This window comes from Aegilops tauschii, chromosome 6 (genome assembly GCF_002575655.3).
Source record: "Aegilops tauschii subsp. strangulata cultivar AL8/78 chromosome 6, Aet v6.0, whole genome shotgun sequence".
In the NCBI taxonomy this organism is placed as follows: Eukaryota; Viridiplantae; Streptophyta; class Magnoliopsida; order Poales; family Poaceae; genus Aegilops; species Aegilops tauschii.
The window spans coordinates 9,831,711-9,850,923 of NC_053040.3; the positions used below are offsets into that span (position 1 = coordinate 9,831,711).

Genomic DNA, 19,213 nt, shown 5'->3' on the forward strand with positions numbered 1-19,213 from the left:
ACGCTTTGCACCACCATCCCCTTCGTTTTTTGTTCTGGTTATTATATGTTTTCCATGACACGAAGGTCACAAGGCGAATGACCAACCATCTATGAATCTTGAAGACGGTTTGCCACCTCTGTCCAATCATGTCGTGGGGCCTTTTCAGCATCTGTATATTTTAGCCCGGGGTAACTCTACCTAGGCAAATGAAGAAGAGAGTTGAGAAGAAAGTCAAACCAATTCAGTCTGATTTTCCTATCTATGTGAAAAAATGACCAAATCTTTATTATTGGCAGCAAGAGCAAAAATGTAGGACGTCGAAAATATCCCGTGGTGAGTTTACCTACTCATTTATCCACAATCACAATCTCTTCTCCGCCTCGCGCTTCCACTGCATCTGGACTCGCCGTCGGCGTGCTCCTCCGCCTGCCAGCGTGATCGCCACTGTTGGAGGTAGAGCTGCTCTTGTGCCGGCATCGCCCCAAGCCAGATGGAGGGCGCGTTGACCCACTCGCGCACCACTCCATCCCAGGTGAACCACTGGGTCGCCAGCACAGGGGACGGCGCCGGCTCGGCCTTGACAGGGGGCGGCGACTGCGGGTCATAGTCGTCGAAGGCGGAGAGCATAATGGCCTCCTGCAAACGCGCCAGGTACGCCTCCTCCTCCTCCGCCTTGTGCCGCTCGTCCTCTATGTTGTTCTGCATGGCAGCCTCCTCCTCGCGCACGACGGGGGGGGGGGGGGGGGGGGGGGGTTGTCAGCACGAACTTGCTGGACGCTGAGCCGACGCTGCTCCTCGTGCTTGAGGGTGAACCAGACCTCCCAATCTAGAGAGTCTGGCGCATAGGCCGGGTTTAGGCGCTGCTCCGGTGTCAGCAGCTATCGCCGGCGCCGCACTTCCTCCGCGTGCGCCCGCGACACTGCACCTCCTTTGTGTGCGCCCTCGACGTCCGCGGCACCGACAACACAAGGATCTGCTCTGGATCCAAATGCCAGTCGTGTGGCAGCGTCACGTCGCGGTACGAGAGGGGGATGCGGTTCTCCCAGTGCCACCTCGCCTGGTGCAGTGGGGCCCAGGGCGAGACTAAAACTCGGGGCCCTTAATATAGACATCATAACAATAAAAAATGAATATACATATATATGAAATATTACCAACAACACTAAAATGCATCCAAAATCAGTGTGTTATTAATATGGTCACCGCTAGTTTCATGTTCTTTAAGCTTCTCACTAATGTTGAAGATAAATAAAAAGAATTGCATCAATTGTTGAACAGTCCCGCTGTGCCGGCTATTCATCTAGGAACCGCAATATATGAATACAAGATATACCTAGTATAATCAGATGGTCGAATCGCTAATGGACGGAGAGCAAAGCGAGTTTGCGATGGGCCTCTGGAGAATTGGAATTGGCGGAAAAGGAAAGGGAAAAGGAGGGCCGAGGCCGAGCCCGCAGCAGCGAAGAGACGAAGCATCGGCGGCCGCTGGGAAATTGGAAATAGCTGCGTTGAATGCGTGCGTGATTGGAATAGGAAGGGATCAATCAGTTCCTTTTTTTTAGGGTAATCAGTTTGAACGTAACAAATCGATCGCTGGCTTCTTTCCTTCGCTGAGTGCGCGTACGAGGGCTTTCCAGAGTATTACGTGAGGCCCAGCCGTCCAGCCCGTAATTTTGTTTCTATGACTGAATATATGTGTTGGGCCATAGCCTACCTGGGGAGGGGCCCCTGGATTTTGGGGGCCCGGGGCGGCCGCCCCCCCTGCCCCCTCAGGGCCGGCCCTGCCTACCATGCATGGGGTCGCAAACCTGCCCTGCACTAGGCCGTGTCCTACTCCGTCCTGTTTTTTGGAGGCAAAACTCGTGCCGTGCTGGTCGGCTTTACGCGACGTAAAATTGAGCGTGTTTGGTTGCAAAACAGAACACGCCACGCCGCGAACGAAATCGATCGGCGCCAAACTTTTGGCTGCATGCAGCGTCGTCCAAAATGAATTAGCGACGCCCTACACTGTCGATCCTTGGTGCCAAAGCCCTAATTAATTAACCTATAAATACCACCCACAACCCTGAGGCATAAACGTCAACCCAGCCTCACTTCTTCGCCTCGACTCCCTGGGGCTAGCCATGGCGATGGCGTCCTCCAAGCCCCTGACCCTCGTGCTGCTGGTGGCTCTGTCCGGCCATGCCCGCCGCCGGACAAGGCTCCTGCAACGGCCACAAGTAGACTGCAGAACCTGTGCGGCCATGACCTGACCCTGGGCATCGAGGCGTGCTCCAACAGCAAGGCGCTCTTCCCCAACGGGTGGCTGCTCCCCAGCGGGAAGCATGAGTCGTTCGACGTGTGCGCGTGGACGGGGAGCGTGTCGGCGCAGGGCGCCGCCGTGGCCAAGTTCGACATAGACCACGAGGGCGGGGCGTACTACGAGGTGAGCAGGCGGAGGATGAAAAAAAAATTAAGGTGTGGTGAAGTCTTACGAAGAATTTTTATGATGCAAATAAAAAAAATCAATACACACTAACAATGCACACTACAGACGAATAATCAAATACAATGAGTCATGTTGGTTTATTCAATCGGTCCTCAAAGGACAGTGTTTCCAATAATGATTCAATTAGATTCTTCTGTCTTGGTTGCTGCATTAACGGACGAGTCACGTTGAACAAATCTGCTCATGGACATCTAACTCTGAAAATTAAAATGCTCCTAGAACCGCGTGGGTTTATTCCATAGAAACTAGATCGTCATCAAAATAGTGTTGCTCATTATTTAACTAATATTAATCGTTCTGGAGGCTGCACCGCCTATTGGTTGCACCATGTTTCAGATAGTGTATTTGGTTTTGTATTAGAAGACTGTAACACTATTCCAGAGAATTTAACCAAATAATTTCCTCGGAAAAAATAGTTTGCGTGTGCTTGCGTCTATGCTAGGTTGCATCCTGCATGGGCAGTTGGCTAGATCGAACTTGTGCATTTTTTTTGAGGCAATCGAACTTGTCGTGCGTGCTGTGGCTCGACCGGTTCCTGGGCTGGATGCATCGGCCCATCAGGCCAGCGGCCTCTTACCTTTTTTCGTATTTTGCCAAAACGAACGAGAGACAGCTGCGATCGATGCATATGCATAGGTATAAAATATTTGTTGCTCAAAATCAAGGTATGGCGGCTGCCATACCCTGCCCACCGAGCCCTCCGCCAGTGGTGAGCACCGACCAGGGGAGCATGCCCATCCGCGTCTCCGTCACCCCGCATGGCACCCCGCTGCAGGGGCACTGCCCCACCGCTGGGTGCGACACCGGCCACCACTGCTTCGAGCACTTCGTCCCCGGCGGCAACTACCACGGCGTCACCGAGATCAAGATCGTCTACTACAACCCATAGGTCCATGTCCATCGACCGCCTACCTAGCAGCTTGCTGCACTTACTAGCTACTGTTTAACGTTGCAGCTAAGCACGATCCTCAGTGGGTACCTATCGTGTGTTCTGACGAGGTTGTACCATCGTCAGTCGTGTACTATCGGATTTGCAGTGTTTAACTACTATTTTGTGGTACTACAGTGCATTACATAATTAATCGGACAGAAAACCTCTCTTTTATATTATAAGGAAAAAAAGAAAACAATATATACGTAATGGCGAGTCTAGACATGCATGCCTGTGAGATTCCTCCATCGATCGGAAGCTAAGCTTTTCTTTGTTTGCACTTATATGCCAGTGAGCTGCAGCAACAATCGACCGAAGAAACTTGATGGAACTATTCATGTGATGTGCCTACAGGTGTTTTTTCACAAATCACTTTCTTATTTTAAAATAGATCAGTGATTGCTAAAGTTTGAGAGAAAAGTTTTTTTGTTGTTTCCCGATGATCAAGAGACGGCAAGCATGCAACATATGTGGTGCCCTTTGTAAGCTAAGCTGGGATATTATAAAGTAACTGAGCTTTAGGTATTCCCTTATACTATATGATATTGATCTACTAGTTGTGATGGATCCAAGACAAGCGTCAGGTGCATCCTAGTGGCTTCGTTGCTGCAATTTTGCTTTAATTTGGTGGTCATGCTACTGATACTTGGTTCGGAACCTGCAGCAGGACTGGTCTACGCATTTCGAAGGAAGGAGGATGACGGTGGAGGAAAACCCTAGATTCACAATGCATCTGCGTCACTTCACATATAGGTTGAGGGGCAGAGAGGATAGAGCAGTAGAATGATTGAGGGGGCAAAGAAGGACCAGACCAGACCTTATCCTTGACATTTAGGTTGATGTGGGCGTCGACTCATATCCTCCCCAACCAGGAAGACGGCGAATAGGAAGCAAAGGGCGACAAGCGCAGAAAGCCAAGTGGCGCAAGTCGACAAGGATTGTGATGGCCGGCTGAAATACATATCAGCTATTGTTTTGGTGCTGCCAGACTTGGAATTGGTGCTACAACTCCTCATATCAGCAGACTGTAAGCCTGCCCCTGAAGTCAGGGTGGACACGGTCCGGGCCGGTCCGGTCCTGACTGAGCCGCCGTTTGGACCGGACCGGACCGAGCAGCTTCTCGGTCCTCTTTTCCTGGACCTGACCGGCAGTGGTAAAGCTCGGGCCGCACTGAGTGGACCTCCCATGTTGGCGCACGGCGACGGAAGAACTAGTTCTTCCTTCCTACCACGGGTAGCTGGAGTTCTTTCATCTGGGAGGCCCCCGAGCGGATGAAGCCCATGGAAACGGCCACACAGCTTTGTTACTCGCGACGTAGTGTTATGCAATTAATGGTCTTGCCTCGTTGCTTCCTGTTTTTTGACACATTAATTCTGATTTATGTCACGTTAACTCTGTTGAGCCGAAAGGAGTCTGCATTGCAGGGTTGTTGCATGTGCCATATTAATCCACTTACAATTTGCATGTTGCAAATAAACAGGGCCTATCACGGGTATGCCCACGTACAAGTTTGGTCTGCCTCTGATCGATCTTCAGTTAGATGGCAGATCGTGAGGAGGCGTAGCGTAACGACCGGTCATGATCTCCGAGATGTGTGGATCGGACAGAATAAAAAGGAAAGAAAACAAAAAGAAGCTGATTACGCGCATCGCAGAATCGTGTGCTGGGCTGTTTTTGAGCTGCCTTGTTTTGGTTAACTGAGTTGGACCAAGCTAAAACCGGACCGGACCGAGACTTTTACGTGCCGATATTTCGTAACCGGACCGTCCATTTTCTTGAGCGGGCCAGGACCTTACGGTCCGGTCCATAACGGGCCGCGAGCCCGCTCGCTACGTCCAGGCTGATCCTGAAGCCTGCTTCGATTTTGTGTGTCGTCGTCAACTCCGGGGTGCGAAAGGAATGCACCCGAATAAATCAATGAATGAAGCTCAGGCCACAAAACGGGCGCCCTAAATGAATAAGAAATCGCTGCTATAACAGAGAGTTGCCCCAGATCCAACTTCCGGGGTAAAACGGAGGGCTAAAACCTGAGCCTCGATTGAAGGCTCCTGGCTACTTGACTGCAATAACAAGTGGGGAAACAAATCCAATTATTTGATTTTGATAGGAGCAATGCCGGTATTGAGGGTTTCCCTCCTTGAGATTCCCCCTTTACCGGAAACACCACCCGCATTTACCTGATTTTAGCAGTGCGATCAAGATGGGATATCCACGTCCAGCAGAATTCCGAAACATAAGGAAGGCATAACGCGACACACTCCGTGCTAAAACAGATCACTTAGCACCAACTCCCAGCAATGTAGCCAACACAGTGCAAGATAGTGGGTATCCAAAGAGGAAAGCAATGACAATAGTCTCCCCACAGCCCGCGAAACATCTGTCATGTTGAGATATCCTTCTAATGCTGACATCAGCTAATCAAAATTACACAACTGTCGTCGGTCAATCGAAACAGGTCTGGCTTTCCCATTTCGTGCAGCTACGTACATACACCTAGTCAAAACACTGTAGCCCATGGTCCGTACTATTTTCTTCCTCCACTTGGCTTGGCCACGTCTGAATTAACCGTACGGCTCATGTTCTCTTCTGCTAAATCCTTTTGATCTCAACAAGTCTAGATTCAGCATCCTTGAATGCCAGTTTGTCACGTGAGAAAACAATACAGGTAAGCGAACATTAGAATCAGCCAGACTCTATTTGGTCTCTTATCAAACCAAACGTTTTGTCATGATTCTGTATTTCAAAAAGGAAACCGTGGAAAGGTAAAATAGAAATAATTATTAGACAAATAAATACCTTCACCACTTCAATATATTTGCATTCACGAACACCAACTTCCGATTCAAGTGGACAAGCCCATCTCAAATAGAATTCAGGCCAAAGGGTGGGAGCAAGCGCCGGAGATGGCGGGACAATGGGACCATTATACTTGCTTGGTTTGTAAAAGGGATTTCTGTGCTCATGAAAGATGCTGCCAGAAGCCCGGAGGTCAGCCAAGTACTTCCAAATGCAAGGACAAGAGCTCTCGACTTCAGCTTGCTTCCTTTCCCACTCACTTGCATTTTAAGTTAGAAATTAGAAATGCGAGATATTTTAGCATCAAGAGGAAATCAGATACAACAGATGAACGGATAAGATTATATTTACTTTAAATCAAGAGATGTCGTGCATGATCCAGAAAGGCCAATCTTGGAGACAGACAATCATAGAATTTCAGTTCCCATGGCGATAAGGTTACACAGTTCAAGCACAAGCCAACGATTGATCCACAAATAGGATGTCAATTTGGCAACTAATTATATGCTAAACTAATACGTAGCTGATAGGCTAATTTCACAAGTAGGATAATAAATAATTCGGAGTGATTTGAGCACCAGGCAACATATGGAACGATTTGTCAGCTTAGCACGATTTTTGTACGTTCGCACATAGTCTTTCATGAATCATGATGCATAACATTCAGCTATCACCTTTTTTAATTGGCTACTAATACAAAACTGAATTTAAGGCGCACATGCAATCATTTAAACACCAAGCTAGATTAGTTACCTATTGCAAAGGAAGTTTCCAAAACGGCACGACAACACAGCATCAATAAAGTCAACCAGGAATACCTGTAAGAAGAGCAGTTCAGGTTATCAATATCCATGAAGAGATTTTTAGTTTCAGCATATCCAAACAGTAGCAGAAAACAGGAAGTCTTACAGTTGAGAACTCAAATGCAGATGGGTACATGCGCAACAACTGAGCAATACATTCTAGCCACTGAAAAATAAGAAATCATATTAATTACAAGGCACATTAAAAACATGTATCTGCAGAGACAAACATAAAATGTATAGATAATATAGCAGCACAGTCAACTATATATCTGGACAGAGTTTAAAAGGATAGCATGACTACACGCATTGTTGCTTTGAAATGCTAAACCCCATTGTTGAAAAAATCAGCATATCGAACCACCAACGAACATTATTTTATTATAAAATAAATACCTCCTGACATGCATAATTTGTGAGGGGCATGTTGCAACCTAATCCTAAATTTCAGCTTTGAACCATGGTTCAATATGTGCAACTCGATGCAAGCGAAATTCTTATATTAATACAAACTGCATCGGAAAAGAGGACAAAAATAGCGAGTAGACTACCTGCAACAGTACTGGTGAAGTTTTATTATCTGATGCCTGAGATTTAACCGAAGGATTTGCAGGCCGGCCTCCTTTAGCTATTGTTGGAAGACCCATCCTCTCCGCAAATTGATGGCCAAAAGCTAGCCAATCTTTTTCCACAAGCGCCTATAATAATGTGGTACAAGAGTGTCATATATCGAAAACTGAGTCATCCATTATATTATAATTTGAGAAATGACATTGGCACTATTGCAAGAACAATTAAAATAAAATAGCAAATAGAAAGTACTAGACAGCATGAATGTTACAATTAATTTCGATGCGTGCAATTATTTTCGACACGGAGCTGCATGGTGTCAAAACAAATTGTAGTTCTAATCTGAAACATCACCAAAATGCTCTTCTATTTCAAGCAAAAAGATAAATAAACACAAATTATAATGTTGAACTCAAACTAAAAGATTTTCAATAATCAAAACTATTCTGCTGCCAACTGCATTGCAAAGTTTAGTTTCTAGTATCTGTCGTTTGTACCTGAAATCCAGTTAATGTTCGATAATACGGATCAAGCAGGAGGGAAGCAAGTCCAACTAACTGTGTTGTTCTGTCCCAGCCATCGCTGCAGAAGATTAAAAAAAAGATCAAATAAACAAAATCCTTTCTGTGGCTGATTAAAGACACAAAGCGACAAAGTTATTGAGATGAGGCAACCTAAGATGACATCAAAAGGATTGCAAGATTATTGCTTGAGATGTGAACAAGGCAGCTAACATTTGAACTCCTACTGGTTGCTAGTAGAGACCAGAATTTGGAAAATATGATGGCATCGATTCCTATTTTAAAATTTTAAGTTAAAATTCTATAGCAACCTCCAAAAGGTGACCGGACATAAACTGCTTCTCAGCTCAAATTTGTATTTACACTTAAAGTAAACTACCATGCTTTGCACAGTTTCATGCTGGAACCATAGCAGCCTAGGCTAGACTTATTTTTCCATAACCAGTTTCTCAGAAACATAGATGTGAATTAGTTGAGTAGTAGCCAGCATAGTTGTAATAGGGAAATAACAACAAGTGCAAGTGACAACCTATGTGACTTTGTTACAATGAATATAAGACACCACCCACTTGTCAAACATCAAAACAAGTTGCAAAAAGATAAGGAAATTTGTGTCGATGCATTTTATTTGGTGCATATAAAGTACCTAAAACACATGCCATACAAGACTACCAAATAAGTTGGCACCAGTACCTAATAAGAGTAATACTGATGACAAAGAACCCCAAATGAAGAAAACAATGACATGCATGTGAGCATGTCCGAACAAATTTCATGTTTTTTAGTGCAATATACACCCTTGTTTTCATGACATAAATCAATCTGAACCAGTAACAAATTCAATGTTGATACATGCAAATACAGAAAACATCATCACTCATGTTCACCATTTACCACATTACATGACTTGATTCAGTTAACAAATATTGCAGATAATTAGACATGTAAATTGTCAAAAAATACCTGCAATGCACTAGAACTGAAGCTGATTCATGGACAATTTTTTCAGCAATCCATGAACCACCAATCAGGATAATTTGAATATGATTTAGCCATTCCTCCCGGATAGAAAAATTTGTCATGCTATTTATAATTCCGCCGCCCCAGGCTGATCCATGATTTACCTAGAAAAATAACAATAAATTGTCAATCTCCTCTTCTATACAATGATTCTTGACAACTTGTAAACATTTCAATATGATGAATTCAAATACTTCTACTAGCCACTAGGCTTAAACTTGAATCCTGAATCACTAGGAGTCTCAACAAATGACCACACTGTCCCATAACTAAAATCTGTAAATAATTTTTGCAGCAGAAGCTTTTCGTTGGCTGCATTATAGAAAATACATGCAAATGTGGGAAGTTACAGTCTTGTTCTGTGTGGAACCACATGTCGATGTCGTTACAAAATTTACATATGAAAAGAGTGCATGCTGGGTAATGAGGTATCTATCTAACAGATCTAAATAAGAGATGTAGTTGTTAACTTTTAAGGAAACCATAGACTTACCAGGTCTCCAATGACAGATCCAGCTAAAGGGAGTCTATTTGATGAAATTGATCCATAAGTATCAACATACTTCCGGAGAGATGAAAAACTAACTCTCATTTCATATATGTCTTCAATTCCTAGGTAGACAACCTGGTCCCACCAATAAAATAACCAGATGAAACAAAGGACAAAGTAATGCTATGGAACATATGCACTAGATAACAAGCACTAGCCAATTCATACATATACTATTTACCTCAGATTTTGGATAGGAACAAGCTGACTCTGATCCCCTACCATTTCCTACATCGCTGACCCCTGGACGAGCATCAACTATGTATAGTTTCCTATTTACAATGCAATTATGTTTACAATGCAATTAAAATAACTGTGACCTGAATATTACTGAAACTGTTTATGATATAAGTACCAGAGTAGTAAAAAAATGTAAACAAATTTAAGCGGGTGGCATAGAAGTCAACGGTAACTAGGTTAGCATTTGCACAATTTCCTGTGTTGATTCCCCATTTTTTAAAACAAAAATAGAAACATCAAATATGCCACAGCAATCCAATAATAATCAAGCCCAACCGAAAAGAATGAAAAGCATATCCAGAATACCTTATAGGCTCTGTGCGGTGTATTCCTGGAGTGCGAAGGGCAGATACAAGTTTTTCATCCTCATACCTACTGATGCAAGAAAACTGACAATCAGAACAACCGCATTCCAAAGTCAGTGCATGTGCCAAATCAATTTAGATGGATAACGGCTCACTTCTTAAGATTCTTGATTCCCATGTGCTCAGAAGACCTTGCCAGGACGGCTCCAGATACTGTTATATAAACAAGTTTCATGCTGGTTACAACTAAATGAAAGAATCTCTGAATAGTATTTCTAGCAAATTCAACATAAATATTTGGTGACAACAAAATAAAATGAGAGCACACGCACCAAAATCACACCAGGAAATAACAGGCAAGCGACTAAGAGCTCGGCTGGTAGACATTTCTTGTAGCTCTTCATCACTGATGGGTGGTAGAAAAATGGTAAGATTAGTCGAACATATAAGCATAAAATTATTACATGATATTATTGCAAATGTTGTAGAAGTACCTTATGGTGCGTGGGACTATCAGGTGAGATGGATAGGTTGAACAGAAGGAATAATCGGAATTGACTTCAGTTACCCTCCACCATTTATCCTCTAAACTCTTTTGAAATTCAAAACCGGTGCCTGGAGGAAACCATTTACAAAGAATGCGTTGATATTCTTTCAACAGACGCATATTGGGACTGGTTCGATTAGCAACGACGGGAGTGGAATTAAGGGAAAATGCAAAAAGATCAACCAAACGTGAAGGTTTGGCGCATCTTATCAAATATGCCACTATCTTACTCAGCTGCCAAAAAAAACAGCATAATTATCTCATGAGTAAATTTTATTGCAAGTACAAAATTACAGTACGTCTAGAAATAATTCATTTTAGGCAAATGGAGTAAGCAGATAGTAGAAGCAAGCCAATCCTGTGGCATGATTTCACTTATTCCAAACTCTTAAGGAAATGCTCTTATGATAAACTATGCCTGCTCATCAACCTTGCTTTTGGACATGAATTCACACAACAAATACAAGATTGAAAAGCAAATCAAGGTTTTCATGACCTAGCTGCACCCAGCACTCGATTTTTTTGGAAAGCAAGATGGACACCAAGGAAAGAAAAACTTTAGAAAAGCTGGTGTAGATAATCATGACACAGATGATTTTAGATTACGTGACGGGGACCTTGATGCCATGGTTTTAGTTATCACACACCAAAGGTTTTACAACAAATTATAAAGTTAATGTAAAGATTTCTACCAAAGTCTCATGTACTCTAGAATTTATTTTTTGATACAATTTTAGCATATTTTAGATGCCATATATCAAAGCTGACCTAGCAAGTCAAATAAAAGTTGAATTGGTATCAAATAACTAGCTATATGATATAAGGAAGTTTTCACACATGAGAAAATAAAATGCAATGTTGGCTTTGCATATAAGTACCTCTTGCTTTTGTTTAGATTTCAAATCAAACACCAGCACTCTCATATCGTGACCTGAACCGAAAAACCATTAAAATAGACATATATTTGTATTCAGAGAGAACTCCAAATATTAAATACGTACCAGTTATTTCAAAAGACCTTACATCATGTTCCTGGAGAAAAGAACGTGGCTTTAAATCATGTGACAAAATCAGTGCAGTGAGTTATTTAAGATGGTCATGAACCAATTTTTAAATGTACTAATTTACATTTCTCTTTAATCCACCACATCAATCTATATAATCAAAAGTACTTGGAACCACTAATATCATGTGAAAGGTGCGCCCAATTCAGCTGCACCAGATGGGGTGTCCTTCATGCAGGGCAGCATGATGGCCATCGTTTATCTTCACTAACAGAAGCAGCAACATTTCACGGCTGACACTACCACCGGTAGTCGAACCCCTGCTTTTGCAGTAACTTCTCTCTAAGGTGAAACACTCCCCTACCAATGCATTGTGACATCCCAACTTCGTTGGATTGCTTAGCCCTGTTCATCTTCAGTGCAAGTGCGCTCGATCAGTGAGCTATTACGCACTTCTTAAAGGGTGGCTCCTCGAGCTGGCTCATCTTTTCTTCGTTTCCCTTATGTTGGCCATAAGAGGCTTCTTGATTTTTCTATTCCTGTTGTGGATTTTTTTTGTAAATAATATAGAAACTGTCTTGTTGCGATCCTATGAGTAAGGGGTTCTCAACATTGGCTCATGCCTGTGACTGTCGCCATCGACACCACCTAGATCACTCGGTGGACTCCTCTTCTAGCGACATCCACCACGCTGCTCATGACCTGGGTGGACACACAAGAGATCATGCCACTACGGCAACGTTGCCCAAGGGATGGGGTGCCCACCTGACTGTTGACCACGTCGATTGAAGGCCTCCGCACTTTCACAAGCTGGAGTTCCCGACCAACCATGGCAAGGGTGACCTAATGTCGTGGCTTAATCAGTGCGAGAATTTATTTGCAAGTCAGTGCACATTGGCGAATAAAAAAAATGTGGTTGGCATCCTAGCACCTCACAGGCTTGGCTAACCTATGGTATTGCCACAAAGAGTGCAAGCATGGTCAGCCTCGATATCAATTCTGTCATCTTGATGGTAGTGGACTGCTTCTGCAGGCAAGCTTACTTCATTCCACTAGCGCACCCATACATAGCACCATGCATGACACACACCTTCTCTGATGAGATTGTGCATCTCCACACCATTCTGGTATCAAATGTCTTCGACTGCAAACCCGTTTTCACCTCCAACTTCTCTAGATTGATCTCTTTGCCATGTGTAGTAGCTCTCTTCAGATGAGCACTTTCTTTCACCCCCAGACTGAGGCAATCAACAAGACAATTGCCATCCACCTCGGTTGCATGACCGCAGATCGTCGATGCCAATGGGTGCGCTGGCTCCCCTGAGGTGAATTTTGCTATGATTAATCCTTCCATTCCACGCTCAAGAAATCATCGTTACAAGTACTGTATGGTTGGGATCCTACCGCTGTTCGCCACTACAGACCGAGTGAAGCACACACTTTAGTAATTGATCCTAAGCTTCAAGTTTGTGACCTCTTCCTGGCTGATGTGCAGACTCGTCTACTGCAAGCTCAGGAGTACACCACTACGATGGTCATCACCACAAGCTTCACTTCAATGTCGGTGACTAAGTTTGGTTGCCCTTCATCACAGTGCAGCCAGCTCTCTCCTGGGCAGCAAAGGGCAAGCTGGGGCCTCACTACTATGGGTTGAATTGCATCGCTACCAAGATCAACAACGTGGCCTATCACCTTGAGCTACCGGCCTCCATTCACATTCATGATGTCTTCCAAGTTGGCCCCAAGACATTATATGATGGGCCACCTCCTGTTGCTCCTTCATCGCTACCTCCCCTTCTACATGGCAGGTAGTCCCCACACCAAATCCAATGTGAAGTTGCCCTAATTTTCCTGTCCCTCCTCTCCCCCACTAAGCACAGCCATACAACACCTCCCACCCCAGCAACACATTGAATTTTTTTTCTTAATCGTGGGTCGCAAGTCGCAACCATTAGATATCAAATTTTGTAGATATGGTACAATAATGGAAGTCAGAATAAAGCTAGCGATGAAGGTAACCTAAAACAACTTACCTTTATTTGCTCAACTGTAGTAAGAGGGATGGTACCCAACTTGCTTTTTGTTTTTTTTACTCTGCAAAAGAAAACACCATACACATTAGATGAATAGTAGTAGGATGTGCGAAGAGACCCACATAATATAGACTTACCATGAAAAGAAACCGGAAATTCGTCACTAGGAGAATGCCTTCATCATTTGTGTTTTGTAAACGAATACAATCAAACTACGAAGAGGTGGGAAAAATAAATATGATAAGAAAAAAAATTTAAAATATATTAATTATGTAGATCATTGTGTAAGCAAATAACAAAGTAAATTTGTTCTTGAAACACCCCCAAAAAATACTCCTTTTGCATAAGCTTTTTTTCATAAGGCGAGGTGGAGGCTAACCTTGGTAATAATCTTCTCGCCCGCTAACAAAAAAGGCGACCATCGATCCTTGGGAGATAAAAGAAAACAACAAACAAGATCAGAGACAATGACCACGACCACACCCTAACCCTATTGCCCAAAAACCTACGCAGCCATGGTCATGCGCACAATTATCAGTGGTAAGGAGTGGCATCCAAGTGTCGTACCAAAAGCCAGGCCCTAACACCTCCTGTCACGCACATGGCACAAGCATCAAAGGACAAGGTAGTGACAGAGTAAGAGGGCGAGATAACGTACCGCATAATCCATCTTTATCAAGACTTGACAAACCGAAAAACTTGGTTAAAGTGGTTGAAATCAACCAAAACTTGCCCTCTCCTCGTGATCTGGCTGCTTGGTGCTTGCAATTACCTAAATTAGCTGTTTGGTCTCCGTTTTCTGTTAAGACAGAGAACATCAATATCTTATTCATGATATAAGCACATAAAAAAAACTCACCAACCAGCTAGACAACTGATTGATACAGAATAACATATACAACGGAACGAAGGAGCATACAAGCTTCTGAAAGTCATTAACATGAAATAGACAAAACTAGGTAGCAAACAAGCAATGGCAATGTTACGTGCTGCAAGTTCTACAAGAGTACCATTTTTTTTAAAGAAAGAAGTACCCCCGGTCTCAGCATCTGGGCGATGCATGCAGCCATTTTATTAATTATTCACAAAGCCCTTACAAGATAATACATCAGTAAGCCTGAAGCCACCATCTTGATGACACCTGTCGCTACTCCTATCCCCGTGATGAAGAGGTGCAGAATGTCCGAGCCTAATACCAAACAGATATCGCACCAACACATAACATATAATGCCGGATGCCCCGTCCAAGCCACAATGCTTGGACCGAGTTACACACCGGTCCAGCGCACTTTGCAAGGGCCGTCACCTCCTTCATCCATCGATCCATCCTCGGATCAGACAATGACGCATCGGCCTTGCCAGACCTCTCTGCCATCGAAGCCACCACGATGCCAGACAACGTCATCCTCCTGCGCGAATCCATCGCCACACATCGGACGCCGAGTCTCCACTGCGCCATGCCGCCGAGACCCGCTGCCATCGATGTGTAGGATGAAGCACCGCTCCGCCACCTACGGATGCCCAACCATCAAGCCGTCCACATGTCTGTCCAGCCGATGAATGTCTCCAAAGATGATGCCCCCATGGGGGTGACGACGAAGACGTCGCCATCATCCGAACTAGGAGGCCCTCAACGCCTCCAACGAGGGCTACGACGCCCACGGGTGCCGCTGTCAATGGTAGCCTCCTCCAGATATGAGGTTTCCCCCAGAAACAATGGAGCGAGGGACGCCCCACCATCACCTCCAACGAGGAAAACGACACCCACGGGCACCGCCACCGACGGTGGCATCCTCACCCACTTCAGCACCTAGGCCACCATCTCCTCCTGCAGTTGATCCGTCGCCGGGAAGCCACCGCGAGGCAACACCCACCGACCAGATCCCTTTGGACCGACGATGAAGACATAAGATCAATCAATCAACCGATATGGATAAGATCAACCAAGTCACGCTTCTCCTAGTGCTTCGTGGGACGGTGGGACACACAAACCGCCAAACATCATTGGACACACAAACCGCCAAACAGATTAGAGACTTTTGTTTCCAGCATCATGTAATGCCGCATAAGAATAAGATCATTGATCAATCCGAATAAGTGCTCATTCCAGAGCAATTTAAACAAAATATACACTTTGAACCTGAAGATTTTAAACCAAACAAAATACAAGTGTTTCACCAAAGTTTCTTATCCAGCCACTAGTGTATGGAACAGAGGGAGAAAAAGAGCGGAGCAGTGCTTACCTCGGCTTCGCGTGACTGTCCATAGTGGCCGGGGAAGCGGCAGAGCAGCAGGGATCGGTGACGGAGCAGAGAAGCGGAGGCAAGATGGCGGTTGGAGCAGGGGCCGGCGTCGGGGAGCTTGAAGCGGAGGCTTCCGTTGGATCTCGGAGGCCGGAGGCAGAGCTTCGAGCGGTGGCCGGAGGCGATGACCTTGGATGCGACGGAGGGAGGAGGAAGCGTCGGAGGTGTGGATGCAGCTGGACGAGCTACGCCGGCGGGAGGCGGCGGCGGGGTGCAAGCGGGAAGGAACCCTATCGAGCTCGTGCGGAATCGAGGAATTGCCTCACCTTTCAGCGTTCTTTGGTTTGTGGGATTTTCGAAGGAATTGTGTAGGAATAGGATTCTCAATATATATATATATATATATATATATATATATATATATATATATATATATATATATATATATATATATATATATATTTTTTGCGGTTGCTCAAAGGAAAAAAAATTGGAGCCATTGGTTTGTAGGACGAATTCCTATCCTAGTCCTAGGTAGGATATAAACTAGGGGAACTCTAGCAGTTCCGCTCTTTCCTTTCCCAGAGAAAGAGGCGATCTCATCTTCCGCTGATCCGCTCGTGCGCGGACGCCACTCCGGCGCCAGATTCCGGCGGCTCCCCTCCCCTGACGGCCTTTGTGGACGTCGGTGTGGACGGAAGTCGCCGGATCTCGCGTTTGGATCCTGTAGAGCAGTAGGTTTAGGGCCGAGCAGTCTATCTTTTGTGCATGTCGATGGTTTTCACGGCGGCATCGAATAAGGCTCCAGTTCATCCCTCGTCGAGGCGATTCATGCGGTTGACAGTGGATCTGGGTGCCAGTGTTTCGCGGCTTGGTTGGCATGGCGGCGGTGGCGACCAAGTGTTCGCGGTTGTGTGCTCCAGACCTGCCTCCGCCTGGGTGGTGCGCCCTCCGGCGTCATTCTTTGGTCTGGGTGCTTGTACTGGAGATGTGTGGCCGGTGTTGTTCGTCTCGGTGGCGGACACGGCGGTGAGCACGAGAAGATGTGGTCCTGTGCAGGCTATGTGGCTTGTGGCGGCAGATTCGGCGACTCTCCCCCGACATCATCTGATGGAGGAACCGTTTCTGGGGCTGAGGAGCATGGGGATGGACCTCGGTTGACGCTCCACAGCGACAATGGCCTCGCCGGTTACGGTGGGCCTCTTATTCGACTCAGAAAGCCAATTCGGCGATGGTGCGACCTCAGTTCATATGATTTCGGCTTCCTGTGTCTCTCCCCGGCGTTCGTCTTGGCGGCGACGGTGGGCGGCTTCAGGTTTTGGGCTTCGTGTGCTCAGGGACTCCCAGGGACTTGATTGCAATCTTCATTATTTTGTGAGGGTCTTCTTTGCACTTGTATTGGGACTTCTGTCCTCTCGTGTTTTGTGTTTGTTTCTGCGTGTGGGTTAATTATGTACTCGTTTATTTGCTGATATAATGAAGCATGCAGTACTCTAATCCTTCATATTTCAAAGAAAAAAACATTAATCTTAGACCTCCTTTGGTAGGAAAACCATAAAAAATGAGATGACATGCATCTCAAATTCTATAGAGAAAGAGATGTCATTTCATGCATAGGATAGGGATTTTTTTCATTGAATCTAGGCTAATGTTTTTTTTTTTGAAATGCGAAGGATTGATTCATATCCTACATAGAAATAGAAATCCATTCCTACAAATCAAAGGCTCCAAAGGAATTTTTCCTACAAAATTTCTATCCTTTATAATTCCTACAATATTCCTATGAAGCAAAGGAGGCCTAAACTCAATGAAAAAATTATATCCTATACTTCAAATGACATATCTTTTTTTATAGGAATGGAGATGCATATCATATCACTTCCTATGATTTTCCTACTCCTGTGACATTCCTATTTATGGACCAAAGGAGGCCTTCATGTTTGATGGCAACCCACAAATTTTCTCTCGCATATCCGTCCCAGTCCATGGACACAGATGCGGGAGGCAACCATCCAACCGTAGATGCATACATCCGGTGTTCCTCTTTTTTTAGTCCGCATGATCAAATAGCCTCATATATACATAGAGCGCGGAAGTTTAAATAGCCGCATGCAACACTAGTTCAAATTAAAAAAGTTCAAATATCACATCCCGACATTGTTGTCCCCTCTAACCGCCTACTGATGCTCAATCAGATCTTCCTTCAGCTGCTCATGAGTCCGTCGATGCCGATTTGTTGATGCATTTGAATAAACTCTTTAAATGTGACTGGATTTTGGTCTGGAAGTGGGATAGGATCACCCATGTTCTTAAATTCTAGAGTTGCGGCAACACTGTCACCCTCATCCTCGACGACCATATTGTGCATGATCACACAACATGTCATCACCTCCCACAAGGTCTCCGAATCCCATTGTTTAGTAGGTCCAGGAACAACTGCAAAACTGGCCTGCAGAACTCCAAATGCCCTCTTCACATCCTTTCTAGCTGCTTCTTTTCTTTGGGCAAAGTGAGTCTTTTTCTAGCCAACTGGGTTAGAGATGGTGCTGACAAAGGTAGCCCATGGAGGATAGATACCGCCAACCAGATAGTAGCCCATGTTGTACTCATGTCCATCGATAGTATAGTGGCAAGGAGGAGCTTTTCTGATGTAGGGTGGAAACCCTAGGGCCGATCTTTCACGGTTGGAGCAGATCCTACGAAGAACACGAGGGGAAAACACGAGGGGAAAGACGAGGGGAAACACGAGAGGAAACACTCAAACCAACAAGACTCGATTACACATGTGCTAGATCCTCGAAACACAAAGAGATACACAATCCACGATCAACAAAGGACGATACAAGTAGCAAGTTCTTCTCCGTGAGGAGGCCTTGAGGGGGGTCTTCCCATGAGGGGTCTTGAATCCACTTGGGGGATCTTCTCCGAAGAGGTCTTGTATCCAAGCATGGATCTTCTCCGAAGAGGCCGCGGTCTCTCGATCGAAAAGAACCACAAGGATGAGCAAAGCTCTATCTCTAAAATGAGCTAAACTATTATCAACCCTGACTAGGAGGAGGGGGTGGTCTATTTATAGTCTAAGCCACGAAGGGGTAAGTGGGAAAGGGATACATGGGCCTCTGGCCCGATTCTGCGCGCAGGCAGGCACCGGATGTCTGGGCTCGGGGCCGGATGTCCGGG

At 45.0% G+C, this 19,213-nt stretch overlaps 1 protein-coding gene and 1 pseudogene across 1 annotated transcript; one reads left to right on the top strand and one right to left on the bottom strand.

The window, feature by feature from the left end:
• The first annotated feature begins 2,111 nt into the window (after window positions 1–2,111).
• LOC109752383 (uncharacterized) lies at window positions 2,112–5,025 on the top strand (annotated as a pseudogene).
• A 965-nt stretch (window positions 5,026–5,990) lies between these two features.
• LOC109752335 (phosphatidylinositol-3-phosphatase myotubularin-2-like) lies at window positions 5,991–15,249 on the bottom strand. The gene is made up of 18 exons (XM_020311229.1): window positions 15,080–15,249; window positions 13,791–13,851; window positions 11,755–11,785; window positions 11,632–11,684; window positions 10,984–10,987; window positions 10,701–10,821; window positions 10,539–10,612; window positions 10,362–10,419; window positions 10,208–10,273; window positions 9,843–9,933; window positions 9,605–9,736; window positions 9,055–9,215; window positions 8,068–8,152; window positions 7,552–7,698; window positions 7,107–7,166; window positions 6,951–7,015; window positions 6,198–6,456; window positions 5,991–6,029 (listed from the first exon to the last, which is right to left on the bottom strand). The coding sequence occupies exons 1-18, from the start codon at window positions 15,247–15,249 to the stop codon at window positions 5,991–5,993; spliced, it is 1,677 nt and encodes a 558-aa protein (XP_020166818.1).
• Window positions 15,250–19,213: the final 3,964 nt, after the last annotated feature.